Genomic DNA, 16,873 nt, shown 5'->3' on the forward strand with positions numbered 1-16,873 from the left:
GTTATTTCTGGAATGACCACTAGTAAACCTATCTAACGTAAGGAAATAGTGCCCTCTTGTGTTATTCTAATATATTACAAAGTAATGAAATACTGGCTTTCTGAGTTTCTCAGTTCCCACAACAGCTCATATTTTGAGAATTAATGTAACTGTCCTATTTATATTCTATATTTATATTCTAGCATAGGGATGCCTGCAGCCATGACCTGTTTGGGCTACTTAAAGAGGTTACTGAGAATTTCTGAGCTTTTAATATGTGTAATTCTAAAACTGTTTTCAAGTTAACTTCTATAATATCTCTTTTTATTTATTACTTGCTGCCCTTTTTGACCAATTCCCCTTCTGCAGCTGACATGTCAAATAAATCATCACCAGAGATATCAGGCGCTAATAAGGAAATTATAAAACCTATTTACAGGATTCAACTACAAAACCTATTTTGTTTTAGTGATTTAACACATGTCAACAATATATGTTTTGAAAACACCCTTTTATTTAGTGTCAGAGATATTTATTTTAGATAAAATATGATTATTTGTTCAGTAGTAAGGCCCACTCTTAGGTTTTCGCTTAACCTACATGGTCGATTAAAACCTACGTTAACGGATCAACTCCAAATACAAGTCACGCTCTATTCGTGTACAACACTGGATCTCTTATACAACTGTATACGGAAATAAGTATTGATACAATATACTTGCATATCCATTTAATGTTCATATTTTTCTTTTCAGGAGATGCAACAAAATTCAAACATTTTAGGAAATATACATATAATTATGAGGCTGGAACCTCCAGCGGAGTTACTGGTACAGCTGATTCACAAAGTGGATCTAGTTTTAACTGCAAGGTAACTGACTGACAAAGGCCGCGCATTAACGTAACACTATATTTAATACTTTGAATTCAGCATTGAGCATGGGACTCATTACACATCTGTTGCTTTGTATCAGGTGGAGTTGGAAGTTCCGCAGCCATGTAATTTTATCCTGAGGATTAACCAGTGCACTCTCAGAGAGGTGTTTGGCGTGGACTCCGAGGGCAAGTCACTCTTCAAGAAGTCAAAGACCTCTGAAGATTTCTCTAATGCTATGTCCAAGTAAGTGGAGCGAAAATGTAACATGCATTAAATTTGGGTCTCCCCTTTGGGAGACTGCGGAGGAAAGTTTCAAAGGACAAGCGTGGGGGGCTTGACGACAAGATTTGTGTCATCATGGCCCCGCCCTCGCTGTTGCTCAGCGGGGGCGGGGCCATGAGAAATACATCATCAAGGCTTCACCCTGTCCACTCCAGTAGAAAATAAAGCGGGATCCGGGAGGGTGGACTACTCTACTGGGAGTCTGAGAGGGCTCCCTAAAATTCAGCAGTCTCCCAGAATGTAGGCAAGCATGATTTAACAATGGTGGCAGTACTAAGCAACTAGATATTCTGATGGACAGGAAAATCCACAGGACCATTTCAGGAAAGCTGTGAGAGGTCAATAATTTAGTAAACACCTGTATTAGTATAATATTTTTACACATTTAAAGGGTTAAAGATATAAGAACTGCAAATATTAGTTCAAAACAAAGTGAAAATGATAGAAGTTACTGAATGTGATGGGAAAATCCCGTAAGGCAACATATTATTATGGCTATTGCATATGCCCGAATATATATAATATAAGCATATACCAACATTTAAACAAGAGTGCATGCTGGGACTTGCGGTCCCACAGTAACTAGAGAGCCACATATTGCCTACCTCTGCTTTATAGTATACACTAATCATGTTTATAAATGGCTTTCCCCAGGTATGAAGTGAATTTCAGTGTTATCGAAGGGAAACAGGTCACGTTATATCCTCACAAGGATGAGCCTGTGAATGTATTAAACATGAAGAGAGGTATTATTTCATCGCTCCTGGTCCCAGATGAGACTAAGGAAACCAGTAACTTGGTAAGAATATAGACTGTAGAATGTTATGCACTATAATGTGATTCTCTGTTCCATCTACAAGGAATGCATTTAAGTCACGTCATTCGTATGAAATACATGTTTCTCTATTTATCCAAGAAATCTATATAAATTATATTATTATTATATTATTATTACTACTATATTATTATTATTATTACTATTTTATTCTAGGATACAGTGTACGGGAAATGCTCCAGTCAAATCAGTGTTACAGAGAGAAAGGGAGGAGCCGCCGCTACTGACATTACAATTAAAAGAAATCTGAAGACATGTGACCAGTTCACACCATTAAAGGACTATGTTAGTCCCATCGCCCTATTTAAAGGACTGGTACGTTTTGTTTAATTTCTGAGCACAACTAATATGACCTGTTGTCATTGTTAGATTGTACGCTACGTTGAGCAGGGTCTTCTCTCCTCCTGTCTTCACCACTTTTAACTCTGCTCTCCAGCTACCTAGCCCTCCTCCTTGAGGACCCTCTTCCCCCCATCCCCTCTCGCTCCCTCCTCTGCCCTCTGGGGGTCTGCCTGTCATCCGTGCCTTCCCTCTTGGGCTCCGTCGTTGGCGGACCCTCCCCTCTCCCCTCCCCCGCCCCTCTAGCTGTGCTTTGAGCTCACTGAGTTACTGTGCTTATTGTTTACTGTACTGTGCTGTCTCACCTCGTATTGTAATTTTGTTTGTCCCTGTGCGGCGCTACGGACACCTAGTGGCACCCTATAAGTAAAAATTAATAATAAAAAAATTAATAATTGTTATGGGAAGCTTATGTGAAGTATACATACAGATATATATATATATATATATATATGTATATATATATATATACACACATGATATATACATGGCATGATTTTATATACCGTTTTCCCAGAATGCCCCTCTGTCCACACTACTCAGCAGCAGCCAGTCATGTCAGTACACACTGGAGCAGAAAATGCGGCACGTCAGGGAAGCATCATGTGTGGAGACTCACCTCTTCCTGCCCTTCTCCCACAAGTAAGTTTTACGAAAAATCAAGCACACACTTTAGAAATGAACAGAAGAGTCTTCTAGCAGGAGCAGGTTGTTGGCGTCTAAGCCCTCACTTTATATTTTTTCTTACTACAGGAATCAGTACGGCATGATGGCAAAAGTGACCCAAACACTCAAGCTGGAATCTGTGGCAAAAACCAACAACCGAGAATTTGCAGGTGTGAATCTGTTTGTACTGCTTGTTATTGACATTATCCCTGATATTATAAAGTTATTGAGTTAGCAAGTAGGTGGAGCTTGTGAGATTTGACCCCACACGGACATATTAGGAGAGCTCAATAGGCACTTCTCTCCTTTAGAATAACACAATAATATATAATAATTAGAAATGCTCAGGCTCGGTTCCCCGAGAACCGAACACACCCGAACTTAACAGATCTGAGTTTCGCGCGCCCTCGGAATTGAAAACGAGGCAAAAGATCATTGTTACGTCGTCGGATCTTGGATCTCGCAAGCTTTGGATTCCATAAGTACCGCCTGTCATGGCGATCCAGCACCATTTCACAGAGGGACACAGAAGGGGTAGCGCAGTCTCTAGTGCAGTTGGGCAGCATCATAGGTAGAATAGAAAGAGGAGGGGTAGCAGTGTTCTTCAAAGCCTCCTGTTACATTTAGTAGAGCTCCATTGCTCCATTTCTAATTATCATTGCTGAAATAGAAATAATAGGTCTGGCAGGCTTGGTCTTCTAAATCTGCAGTCATATTGTACTGTGTTATATAGGTAACACACAAAGAGGAGAGCTCCATTGCTAATTGTCATTGCTGAATAGGTTTGGCTTGGTCTTCTAAATTTGCAGTCTTTGTTTGAAAGTGTATGAAAATAATATTGCGATCTGTGATGTGGTCAAAATTGACTGCAAATGACTTGAAATTAGTGTTATTGAGGTTAATAATAATATAGGGGGAAAAATAAGCAAAAATATGTAATTTTAGCAAAAAAAAATAGGGATTTTAAAAAAAATCGGGATCCAAAACCAAAACAAGGGCAATTTTGCCAAGACCAAAACATGAAGTTAATCCAGATCCAAAACCAAAACCAGAACACGGGAGTCAGTGAACATCTCTAATAATAATATAATAACAGATGTGCGTAGAGGTGATACCTGTTCCTTTTCCTCAGACTCCTCGCTGGTGACAGGCCTGGCCTTAGAGGCGGCTGAGTACCTTTCTACCAATGCAGACGCTGTGTTGGAAAATCTCATGGAATTGCAGAAAATGTCAACAACACAGCAGAACCAGCAGAGGGCAAATCAGTTCCACAAACTTGTGACTTCTCTGCGGGCGCTGAACAATGAGACACTGGGTCCACTGGTGCCAAGACTAATACAATTATCAAGGTACTTTAATTGCATTGGCGAAAAATGACATTACTGGCCTTGCAGTTATTTCTGTATCACTCTTCTTTGGCCATTCTGGTGTCTTAACTTGAGTGAGTCTCTTCTTCTGCTGTGAAACTACAAGTCCCATGACCTAGCAGCCTTTGTCTGGCTGGGGATAATACTACAACTTGTAGGTCCACAACAGCTGGCGAGGCACAGGTTGCCTATGGGCTACAGGCATATATTTGTCCTTTAGGGATAAGGTCACCTAGCCTGGCCCCCCTCCCCCTTTTAAATAAATAATCAGCGTATGTACATTTCTATTTGAAAAATGATGAAGTTCCTGGTATCACCACAAGATGTCAGTATTTCATTATATTACTGAACACCTAATATGGATTGGAATCTTACAGACAAAAATTGTGAAAATTGTTAGACAAATGTTTAGCGCATCTTGGAGATCTTTTTCATCATTACAAATATAATTATGTATTTTTTAAAAACTCATTTTAACTATTCTTATACTTTTTAATTTTTTCAAAATCCAGCCCGATTGCGCTGCAAGCATTGACCCAGTGCGGGACTCCAGAATGCTTTGGAGCTATACTTCAAGTGCTGCGGACTGGGAATATTTCACCTGTGTTGACCGATACTGTTACATACGCACTCGGGCTTTTGCCCTCTCCGTGCACCAAAAGAGTCCGGGAACTCCTGAATATGGCCCAGTATCAGCAAAGCAGAGGTTCATTTTATGCTTTGAGTCACGCTGTAAATAAGTAAGTGTTTTATAAACTAACGCAGACAACAGACACAGTAGAGGGTATAGTTACCCTATGTAGAAACAATTCTGATACATTCTTTTCATTCCGTAACTGAGCTCGAAAGTTTTAGAAAACTCTACAACAATGCTTACTATATGTAGAGTTCTAGAACAACTGGGTTATTAGGTCTATCAACCTGTTAATACAAGAGACATCACTATTTTAATCAGCTAAAAATGTTCTCTCCGCTAATTGCAGTAATAGTACTATTTTACATTTTAAAGTCATCAACAAATCCGTAAAATATATTTTTAATAATCTGCAAATGTTACTGTTTCCAAAGCTGTACCTGGACCAATACATAGATTGTACTTTGTTTAGAAAACGTGCTAAGTAGGAACGGGACCATGAATCTAATTAGCATAAATGTTATTCCCAAACACAACTTTATAAAGTACATTTGTAATCTGCACCTACTGTTCTGTTTCATATTTCTTAATATTGTGTTTCACCAGCTTCTATGAAGACAAAAACACTATCACTACCGAGCTACGGGATGTGGCCGATTTCATGTCCTCTCTCATTGAAAATGATTGCACGGGTGACCAAGACAAGACCTTCCTAACCCTTAAGGTATTCCATGCATTTAGTATTCAGAAAGAAACTTGACTACAACAAACCGCAATTTGCAATGTTTGTCTTGAATAGCAGCCTCTCACATTGCCAGTTTGATTTCTCCTGCTCCTCAGGCTATTGGCATCATGGGGAAAGTTTTAGATGAAGCCAATCCGCTGCTCAAGTCCACAGTTCTGAAATGTGTTAAGAGTCAGGAACCGTCGCTCGATGTCCAGAAGGCAGCTGTACAAGCTCTGCGCAAAATGTCCATGACAGATGACGTAAGTTACTTTAGCAATTCATATTCTGATTATCGTGATTTTTTTGGGGAGAAGCATTTTATAGATCTTACAGTGCAGGCCTTCTCAATGGAGGGAGCCAGTTTCTTGGCTATATTTATATTCATATTGGCGCAATCTATCAATTTGCTAAGAACTAATACTACTGCCATAGTAAATTGATAGGAAAAAAATACCAAATCAGCTCACAAAAGTGCTACCTCCCCTCTGCGCAGGCAACGGGTACATATTAATCCTGAACTTTGCCAATCTTTATCCAGGTTCGAGGTGCGCTTCTCCAGGTCTTCCAAAACAATAATTCTCCAGTCCAGAAGAGGCTGGCAGCTTACCTCATCCTCATGAAGAGCCCCTCACAGTCAGACCTCCGCAAGGTGGTCCGCACCCTGAAGAAGGAGGACAGCGAGCAAGTGAAGAACTTCGTAGCCTCTCACATTGTTAACATTCTGAACTCTCAGGCACCAGAAACTCAAGAGTAAGTGACATAACTCAATGGAATACTCAAGTATTGTCTACAAAGTCCATTCTAAATTTCTTATTGAGATGATAAACAGTACGTGGTGGAATGATGACGTTTAACACCTCATTGTTATTATAACTGTTTTATAAACTCTAAAGGAAAGTGAGCATTATTCTCAGAGTCTTAATTTTGTTTAAACTGAGCCCCCAGTCTGTCCGAACCAGCGGTAGATGGTTTCTCTATATGACCCTTTACCTTCACATTTCACATTTATTTTCATATATTCAATGCACTGTGCATCGTTTCCGTGAAGGTGGGCTGACTCCTTTATCTATTTTGTTTGCAGGTTGAAAGGTAAACTGGAAGAATCGCTTAAGTCAAGCGGTGTGCCCACTGTCGTCAGTGACTTTTCGAAGTTCTCTCGCAATTACCAAGTCTCCAAGACTTTGGATGTTCCAGGTTTGGATGAGAATTTAGGAGCCAAAGTGGAAGGGAACATAATCTATGATTCTACTGGCTACATGCCGAAGGAAGCCATGTTGGAAGCGACATTGAACTTGTTTGGGCAATCTGTGGATATGTTTGGGGTACATAAATATATTATTAGTAAAACTTAAAGCCAGTTAGAACATTAGAATGTTAAAAGCAAAACTAATATTTCAGCTCAGCCAATTCCTGGTGTCCATGTTTGAAGCGGGAGGTGCTCAATCACCAGATAGCCAATTAGATAAGTGTAAGTGTATGACATGAGTAATTTCATTGGACAATGGATTACCTCTTGAAACTTGAGAAGATCGTCCTAGATATCCAATGGCGGATTGAAATCACCATAATTCGCCTTGTTCGGCCGTTTGAATAGTAAATCTACATTAATATATTAGCGATAGTTATGGACAGGTCAGATGGTCACTATTTGATATTTTGCAATCTCTATGTTTATTATAAAAGTAAGGATTGAATTGATACAAATAGGCTTTATGTTTGTTTTTATATAGGTCAACATTGAAGGTAAAAACTTCGAACCAACGCTAGATGCTTTGTTTGGGAATGGCGGATTTTTCCCAGACTGCGCCACAAGGGCATTGTATTGGGTGGACGGCAAAGTTCCAGACAAAATCACAGAGGTCTTGTACAAGTGGTTTGGGGTCTCCAGACAAGATAACCAGAATCAGGTAAATGTGCCATGAACTTGCATTGCACGGATCTATACGTAACATCCCTGTGAATGTATATGAATGCAAATCGCTATAAAAAAAATAGTACTCTTACACACATATGTGATGATTTTATTGTAGGATCTGAAAAAAGCCGTCCTATACAATGTTGAAAAGCTGATAAAGGAAGTAAGATCTAGCGATGCCCCAGAAGCTAAAGCCTACCTGGAAATCCTTGGTAGAGAGTTGGGATACCTTAAACTGAGCGATTTTAAAGTCCTGGGGAATATGTTGCTGAAAACTTTCCAATCAACACAGCAGCTGCCAGCACAGGTATCACTGATGTTATGAGTGGATATTATTTGTGGATATTGTTTGTTAACAGTGCTTGTATGTTGCATCCAACAAGGGTAAAGATGGATTGTATTGTCTTTACTATCTTGAGTTTTCACTTAGTACAGGAGGTCCTTAGGCCAATAGAATAGTGTGTCAGTAAAAAAGGGAAACAGAATTGCATGTCTAGATATATTTATAAACTAGAGTCTAGTAGTCTATGGTATGTGCACCACTAAAAACAAAGATGCATAACAAAACAAGACCGGCAAATGCTAACCAAGATTCTCACTGGAGAAGAACTGTGCTGTAGTACCACATTTGAAAAGTAGATGGCAGTGTAGAACAATGTTAGTACTCTTTTACCTGTTTAGTTATGACTGTGGCTTGTAGACTTTACTAGGGCATGATCTGCCTATCATGGATTTTTTGGGTAAGGGATTATTATAACCCTCATGAAAATCCTGCATTTGCCACTGGGAGCTATAAACATTTACAGACACAACTAGTACTTAACAGTGAGAGACAGTACCGGGGTGCTTGACTTATAATCTATATTTAGTATAACTGACTATATATAATTTTATCTATCATTTTAGATCTTGCAAACTTTTTCCAATGGTGCGGAAAGTGATCTCTTTGCCCACTACATCTTCATGGACAATCAATTTTACCTTCCAACCGGATCAGGTCTACAGCTCCAAGTCTCTTTGTCTGGAATTATTACTCCCGGAGCAAAATCTGGAATGAAATTTGGAATGAAAAATGTAAGTATTCGTTTACGCTTTACATTACAACTAAAAAGATAATTGAGTATTATTTCTTTTAAATTCTAATAGTTTGTAAACGAGACACAAGGTGACAGTTTTCTAATTTATAAAAGGTGTTCAATCCCTCCCACCTGCTTATAACTACAACGTAATAACCCTTTAATCTTTACTTGAACTGACCTATCCTTTGCTGATATGCGGCATACAGACACTCTATTCAGCTTCCAGCTATGACCATGCATGGCAATAGAGCCATACATGGCGATACAGCCATAGGCCTGTATTATCGTGCAGCTCAGGGCAGCACGGTGGGTTAGTGGTTAGCACTTTTGCTTCACAGCACTGGGGTCATGAGTTCAATTCCCGACCATGGCCTTATCTGTGTGGAGTTTGTATATTCTCCCTGTGTTTGCGTGGGTTTTCTCCGGGTGCTCCGGTTTTCTCCCACACTCCAAAAACATACTGGTAGGTCAATTGGCAGCTAACAAATTGACCCTAGTCTATATTTCTGTTAGTCTGTGAGTGTGTATGTTAGGGAATTTAGATTGTAAGCCCCAATGGGGCAGGGATTGATGTGAATGACTTCTCTATACAGCGCTGCGAAATTAGTGGCGCTATATAAATAAATGATGACGAAGAAGAAGATACACTGTCATATGTCATCTTTCATAGCACATTATAGTGAGAACTAACACTACCATATATAGAACATTGTATTAGAGATACAGGGGACTTGTAGAGTAATCTTTTATCGTGCAAATTTAAAGCCCGGAGCTGTAATAATAATAGTAATAATGATAATAATAACAACAAAAATAGAAAACTTATTAACATTTTCAAAAATAGTTAAACAATTATACATAAACAAGATGAATAGAATGCACAATTCTATTTCTGTTGTATACATACTGACTAGAGGTGGGCTAAACAGTCTTTACCTTGCTTCAAATGTTCTTCGTATGTTAACAAGGGGAATTTGCTTCTAAAGAAAGCCACTAGCAAAATACTTGTACGAAGTTTTGTAAATTACTTTATTTTGATAAAGACTTTTTAAGATGACTGCAGGAATCAAATTATAGGGTTATTAAGTGTCTTTGCCCTCCGCAGATGAAAGCAGAAGTAACCCTGAAACCAGCTGTGGCAGTGGAATTTGTTACTCAGTTAGGAGTCCAGATTCCGAATTTTTCCAAACATGCGGTCCAAATGAATACCAACATCTACCATGAATCTGGAGTCCAGGCACGGGTCTCTGTGAAAGATGGACAGTTCAAATTCTCAATCCCTGCACCTACCGCGCCAGTGAAAATCTTCAGCATCAGGTGAGCACAAAGGACAGGAGGCAGGTATTCGAAGGTAGATAGATAAAGAGATAGATAGATAGATAGATAGATAGATAGATAGATAGAAAGATAGATATATAGATAGATAGATAGATAAATAGATAGCTTTATGATATAACTAACTATTTTCCTTCTATCCTTAATTAGCAACAAACTTAACTTGGTATTTGCATCGAAGACCGAAGTCATGACTTCCATCATTGAGAACAGAAAGGACCAGTCATCTTGTAGACGTCTGTTCACCGGGCTGGAATACTGCACAAACATTGGATACTCCAACGCCAGCTCAATAGATGGTGCCCCGTACTTCCCACTCACCGGAGAGACCAGGTGGGTTACATATATTATTTGACGTGATGTGAATTTAGTTTATTTCAAAATGTAAAAATGTGCCAACATTGTAGATTATTGTGTATTTATGGTATAATGTATGTATATTACAGAAGATATATTATTTTCATCTCTACAGTAGGCCCACGGTAATTAATTGTTGCATACCCTATTCCGAAACTGATTATATTACCCAATATTTTTCAACGCAAAGGATAAAAATGTTCAAGTACTAGTTAAATACTACTCAATAATATTTTCTACTATATATAAAAAAAAAAAACTTTTTATGTTTTGTGTTAACTGTTCTGTTCTAATTCTTGTAAGGTTTGAACTGGAGATTCGGCCAACAGGCGAGGTGCAAGAATATTCAGTGACTGCAAGTTATAACCTAAATAGAGAAACTGGAGACTTGGTGGACACACTGAAACTCTCTGCCCAAGCAGAAGGTACATTCCCATGTTATGTCTTGTTCTTTGTCTTTTTTAATTCTAATTATTACTTCTATTTAGATTTATCTTGTTACAAATCCTGCTAATTGTATTGTTTTCCAGGTGTCACGTCATCTGAGGCATCAGTGACGGTGAAATACAACCGCGACCAGATTATCCTGACAAGTGATGTGCAGATTCCAGAGGCCGACGTCAATTTTGGCTCCAGCGTTAGACTCAACTATGAAACCAGTGAGGCTAGGAGAACATATGCTCTTATTGCTGAACTCTACAACCAAAAAATTTCAGAAGCCACTCTAATAGGCAGGCTAAGGTAATTGGTAGCATATAGCATTTATGTATGATAACAATTGGTTGTTACGAATGGGTATCACAAAGATGAATAGCCGAAGTGCCGCACAAAATCAAAGCATTTATGTGCAGATGGATTGGTTGTTTAACTGACCATGGACATTTGCTCCACTTATCTTTTCTTAGCGCCCCACATTTTGCATGTACACAGCATTTTAACTTTAGCCCTCAACATTGTGACTACAAAAGTGTTTAGCAGCAGTGTGGATGTGAGGGGAAAGAGTGTCGTTCTCCATGTAGCAGCACTTGAAAAGTAAATGTGGGATGCTGCTCACTGTCTGGATGCTTTTACTGAAACATATATAGTCACACAAGATATATTTAAAAATATGAGAATGCAACACTGTTTTGGCAGTTATAGGATGACAGAAAGGACTACAGAATTAGATGGACTTTGTAAGGATAATACTGTGAAAAAAATATGAAAATAGTGTAATCACATTAAAGCAATACCAATACCAGGTCATATACCAGGTGTTTCTCAATACCAGGTCATATTAGCCAAAAATTACTCTGAAAAATAGATGCGCTCATGGGAGCTGTTAAAGCTTTGATTAGCGTGTTCATTTTTCAGATTTGTCCTGGTAGTTTGATAATCATAGCACAGGCAAAACAGGATGTGGGTTTTGTTGTACAATGTTTCCTAGACTTTATTAGTTAAACTTGATAATCATAGCACGGGTAGCACAGGATGTGGGTTGTGTTGTACAATGTTTCCTAGCCTTTTCTAGTTAAACTTGATAATCATAGCACGGGCAGCACAGGATGTGGGTTGTGTTGTACAATGTTTCCTAGACTTTTCTAGTTAAACTTGATAATCATAGCACGGGCAGCACGGGATGTGGGTTGTGTTGTACAATGTTTCCTAGACTTTTCTAGTTAAACTTGATAATCATAGCATGGGCAGCACAGGATGTGGGTTGTGTTGTACAATGTTTCCTAGACTTTTCTAGTTGAACTTGATAATCATAGCATGGGCAGCACAGGATGTGGGTTGTGTTGTACAATGTTTCCTAGACTTTTCTAGTTGAACTTGATAATCATTGCACGGGCAGCACAGGATGTGGGTTGTGTTGTACAATGTTTCCTAGACTTTTCTAGTTGAACTTGATAATCATTGCACGGGCAGCACAGGATGTGGGTTGTGTTGTGCAATGTTTCCTAGATTTTTGTCTAGTTAAACTGTTCACCGTCTTTATATGTGAGGAGCCAATCATCACCAACTCAGAAATATTTGACAGTTTCATTATGAATATTAATCTCCACTTCCCTCCACAGCTATGAAGGCAGTACTGCAGCTTCATTGACTGGAGTGATCACCATTCCGCGATTACATGTGGAAACAAGAGCAGAAGCCATGCTTTCAAAGGTTCTTAATGATTACAAATTTCAACTGCAGTCCTCTGCTAAGATCTGTGCGTTATCTGGATCACAGAGTCTTGGGTTCACATACGGTAGGTTCTTATAATAGTATACACAATTTCAAACTACTTTCAATCTGCAATGTACCGGGACTCTTTCTTCCATTATTATGGTATATTGTATATAATAAAGATATAAGTAACATTCACAAATATTTGTGAATAAAGTGAAAGTTTGCAAGTGCTAAAGATGATTGTGATTCACTGAGATGAAGCCTCATGGATCCTTCCCAATAGAAAGTTATTGGCAATAGGTTACACTCATGTGGGTGACAGGGGTACAGCTGCTATGTTTTGGGAACCTTTGCATTATATATTTAATTAAATGACATATTCCTTGAAATAGAATCATTGGTTTCTTAAACTGAACATAAGATGCTTGGAATCTGTCCTTCCCAATTATTTTTATCTTTTTTTTTAATATAGTACATATTAGTGTACGAATAACTGTTCACAGTTTTCCTGACCTGTTGAGCTTACAATCTATTTTTTGGTGTTTGGGTCACAGGAAGAGAAAGAGACTTGTAAAGGACACAAGTAGCTGACATTGGAATTTGATGCGTTATTTCCAGCAAGTCTATAAGTCTGATTGTCATATAGTCAAAAGCTTCTGACATACTTAATGTCGTTGTGATGATAGCTAAACATTGGACATTAATCCTGTGCACTTACACAATCACTGCTGGTGCCTTCACTAACCTCTGTATTTTGTTGTTGGATTCAGATAATGACAAGGTTGAGCTGGAATGGAAAACTACCTCTAACAGCAATGTGAAAAAGATCATCTCTAAGTTACCAGACATCAGATTTTCTGACCTGTCAAATTACCCAGAGACCATGAAGAGCTACGCCAATGATATACTAGACCATAAAGTGGCTCAGACTGACATGACCATCCGGCACATTGCTTCGCAGGCACTAGTGGTAAGCTTTTGCTAAGACTCTGTATTCATAGATCGATAGTAAAGGTGACCATTTATGCTGCTCTGCATATAGGGCAGCACAGTGGCTTAGTGGTTAGCACTTCTGCCTCACAGAACTGGGGTCATGAGTTCAATTCCCGACCATGGCCTTATCTGGGTGGAGTTTGTATGTTCTCCCCGTGTTTGCGTGGGTTTCCTCCGGGTGCTGCGGTTTCTTCCCACACTCCAAAAACATACTAGTAGGTTAATTGGCTGCTATCAAAATTGACTCTCGTCTGTCTCTCTCTGTCTGTGTGTGTATGTTGGGGATTTTGACTGTAAACTCCAATGGGGCAGGGACTGATGTGAATGAGTTCTCTGTACAGCGCTGCGGAATCAGTGGCGCTATATAAATAGATGATGGTGATGATATTACAGGCTGTAGCCAATGTTTAAAGGGGCTGGCTATTTTTAGAAAACTTTCATTTATAGCCATGCTTACTAAATATGTTGCTTTATACATATTTATTCTGTGTTTTGTCATCAAGGCCTTTAAATAATCTAGGCAGAGTTGTTTATTATCATTCCCCTTGGATGCAACAGCTCTGCTTTGTGCATGCAATACAATTATAGAGCAGTTTTGCATCATATCCAAGGGAATTGAAAATAAATAACTCTACCTTTGAAATAAAGGTCATTGAGAGGAAGAAAAAGTATTATGCATATACAATTAATGTGTGCAAGGTAAATATACAATCTTCTTCCAATTCAGGCATCTAAAACTTGGCTGCAGAAACTCTCAAGAGACAGTCCATATGCAGAAAGGCTTAGTAACAAACTCTTTGCATTGAAAGAAATGGATTTGCAGGAACTGGGTGTCCCAGCGTTCCCAGATGAATTATTCTTAAACAGGTAATTGATGTAAAAATGTGAAAAAATGGCAATAGTTCATATAAGAGGCTTCTATATATAAATGTCAAGGGGATAACAATTTTAGATAGAGTCTCGGACATTGCTATTTGGGTGGGAACTGACGTAAAGATCCTCTCGGAAAATAAATGGGCTGATGACAGACAGAAATCAGTGATACCAGAAAAATGCTTCTCCCATTGTCTATTTTTAAAAGCCTGTGATATGTAAACATGTAATTGAGGTAAAAGGGTTCTCTGTTGTATACAATGGAGCTTTCAGGGCAGATTATTAATTGATCCAAATCAGTAACTTGGGAAATGGGATGAACTTTCACAGAAATATGGCGGCGTGCTACAAGAAACTTCCGAGTCATTTTCTACATAAATGGAACTGTTCCATCATCAAAGAAATGTAAAATGCCACAGCTATCCATTCTCTAGCATATATTAAAATATGTGTTGGTGTTTAGAATATGTTTAGGTCTGTCTGGAACTTTCCAACCAATAGAGATGTTTTAATTTCTTTTTTGTTTTCAACAACAGTGACGGAAGGATCAGATACCAGTTCAACAAGAACAGTATTACTGTCAATATACCACTACCCTATGGTGGGAAGTCATCTCACCAAGTAGTTCCAAAAACGTTGAGGATGCAGTCATTGGAACTGGAGTCGGTGGGATTAAAGTTCCCGGCTCAGGAGTTTAAGGTTCCGGCTTTCACCATTCCAGAGTATTACGAACTAAAATTGCCCTTAATTGGAGTTTTGGATCTCTCGACCAACATAAACAGCAACTACTACAACTGGACCGCCACCTACAATGGAGGGAACACTAGCAGCGATGTATACCAATTCAGCTATAGGTATCAAGTGAAAGCGGACTCTAGTTTGGACATTTTGTCATATAACGTTGACGGTAAGCCCTCCTTCTGAAATCACTAATACAGTATTAGTGTAGTAAAGTATTAATATATATCGGCTTAAAAGCAAAAACATCATGACATAACCATTTTTGGAAGTCCGTTTTAAAGACCACTAATTTATACCTATTTCATACTAATGTTTATAGATATTTATTTACTGTCTATACATATATATAAACAAGTTAACCCGTGCATGATACTCATGCATTCTAGTCAAATCAAGCTACTTAAGGTGTTGAAAAGGTTCTTGTCCTGCATTTGGGCCATAGCCCAGGCCTCAACCACCAACCACTCCCCGCTGTCACCCCCGGCAACCACCAACCACTCCCCACTGTCACCCCCGGCAACCACCAACCACTCCCCACTGTCACCCCCGGCAACCACCAACCACTCCCAACTGTCACTTCTCCTTCAAGAAATATATATATATTTTTTTAAATCTTTATAAACACTTTTAACAATTGACAAATTAAATTAACAAATTAAAAAACATCTTAGTATACCAAATTTCAGCCCTTTCTGAATTTTTTTCCCCACACACACTAAGAATTTAGTAGGTCAGTGTATAACTCCGCCCAGCAGGTGGCGCTGCAGCTTGGTTTTATTTTTTCCACACACACACACAGACAGACTAACACACGCCACTAGACATTTATATATTAGATGGTTATTAAGGTTTGATCACCTGGGACCTGATTCATTAAGGATCTTAACTCAAGAAACTTCTTATTTCAGTCTCCTGGACAAAACCATGTTACAATGCAAGGGGTGCAAATTAGTATTCTGTTTTGCACATAAGTTAAATACTGACTGTTTTTTCATGCAGCACACAAATATCAACTTTAAATTTCCGTGTACAAATAAGCTATCAAGTATTTGTGTGCTACATGAAAAAACAGTCAGTATTTAAATTATGTGCTAAACAGAATACTAATTTGCACCCCTTGCATTGTAACATGGTTTTGTCCAGGAGACTGAAATAAGAAGTTTCTTAAGTTAAGATCCTTAATGAATCAGGCCCCTAGTTTGCTTGTAATAAGCATATACGTATAGGGTCAATCTTAAGGAAAAGTGACTGTGTGATTTAAGGCTAATTTAAAGTACTGTGGTCATGTTACATATTTTTTACATTATGTTGTGTTATACGAAATTATATTATCATATTATATTATAATATCATAAGTGAACTTTGACATTTATTGTATTTAAATATGTTTCTGTCTACATAGAGAGCAATAGCAACAGTCACTTCTGCAGCGTATAAAATGGTTCTGCCCAACATAATATAATACAATAAACATGTTGTTTGTTTTTGAACAACATTCATTATAGGTTATATTTAGTTTTACACAACGTGTTACATTTATCATTTAATGATGGTTATTCTTTAAACTTTATATACTGACTGAGCTGTTAGCCAATTAATAGGACTGGTTTCCATAACAGTTTTAACTATAATGACTTATGCAATATCAGTAAAATGCACCTACCACCACCTACACACAAACAATACAGCCATCTTATGATTTGGACCAATATCAGCTCAC

General features: G+C 38.4%; 1 protein-coding gene across 1 annotated transcript in view; it reads left to right on the top strand.

Moving 5' to 3' along the window:
- Nucleotides 1-16,873, top strand: part of APOB (apolipoprotein B) — a 31,476-nt gene that overhangs the window by 2,123 nt on the left and 12,480 nt on the right. The window contains exons 3-25 of the mRNA XM_075201375.1: nt 735-850; nt 954-1,099; nt 1,793-1,937; nt 2,130-2,288; nt 2,830-2,954; nt 3,066-3,148; nt 4,111-4,327; nt 4,858-5,085; nt 5,586-5,703; nt 5,820-5,966; nt 6,245-6,456; nt 6,788-7,028; nt 7,437-7,613; nt 7,737-7,928; nt 8,528-8,695; nt 9,806-10,017; nt 10,186-10,368; nt 10,696-10,817; nt 10,923-11,133; nt 12,450-12,625; nt 13,317-13,516; nt 14,267-14,406; nt 14,949-15,319. Of these exons, the coding sequence (XP_075057476.1) occupies nt 735-850; nt 954-1,099; nt 1,793-1,937; nt 2,130-2,288; nt 2,830-2,954; nt 3,066-3,148; nt 4,111-4,327; nt 4,858-5,085; nt 5,586-5,703; nt 5,820-5,966; nt 6,245-6,456; nt 6,788-7,028; nt 7,437-7,613; nt 7,737-7,928; nt 8,528-8,695; nt 9,806-10,017; nt 10,186-10,368; nt 10,696-10,817; nt 10,923-11,133; nt 12,450-12,625; nt 13,317-13,516; nt 14,267-14,406; nt 14,949-15,319 (4,089 nt within the window). The remainder of the gene's footprint in view (nt 1-734; nt 851-953; nt 1,100-1,792; nt 1,938-2,129; nt 2,289-2,829; nt 2,955-3,065; nt 3,149-4,110; nt 4,328-4,857; nt 5,086-5,585; nt 5,704-5,819; nt 5,967-6,244; nt 6,457-6,787; nt 7,029-7,436; nt 7,614-7,736; nt 7,929-8,527; nt 8,696-9,805; nt 10,018-10,185; nt 10,369-10,695; nt 10,818-10,922; nt 11,134-12,449; nt 12,626-13,316; nt 13,517-14,266; nt 14,407-14,948; nt 15,320-16,873) is intronic.

This window comes from Mixophyes fleayi, chromosome 3 (genome assembly GCF_038048845.1).
Source record: "Mixophyes fleayi isolate aMixFle1 chromosome 3, aMixFle1.hap1, whole genome shotgun sequence".
NCBI lineage: Eukaryota > Metazoa > Chordata > Amphibia > Anura > Limnodynastidae > Mixophyes > Mixophyes fleayi.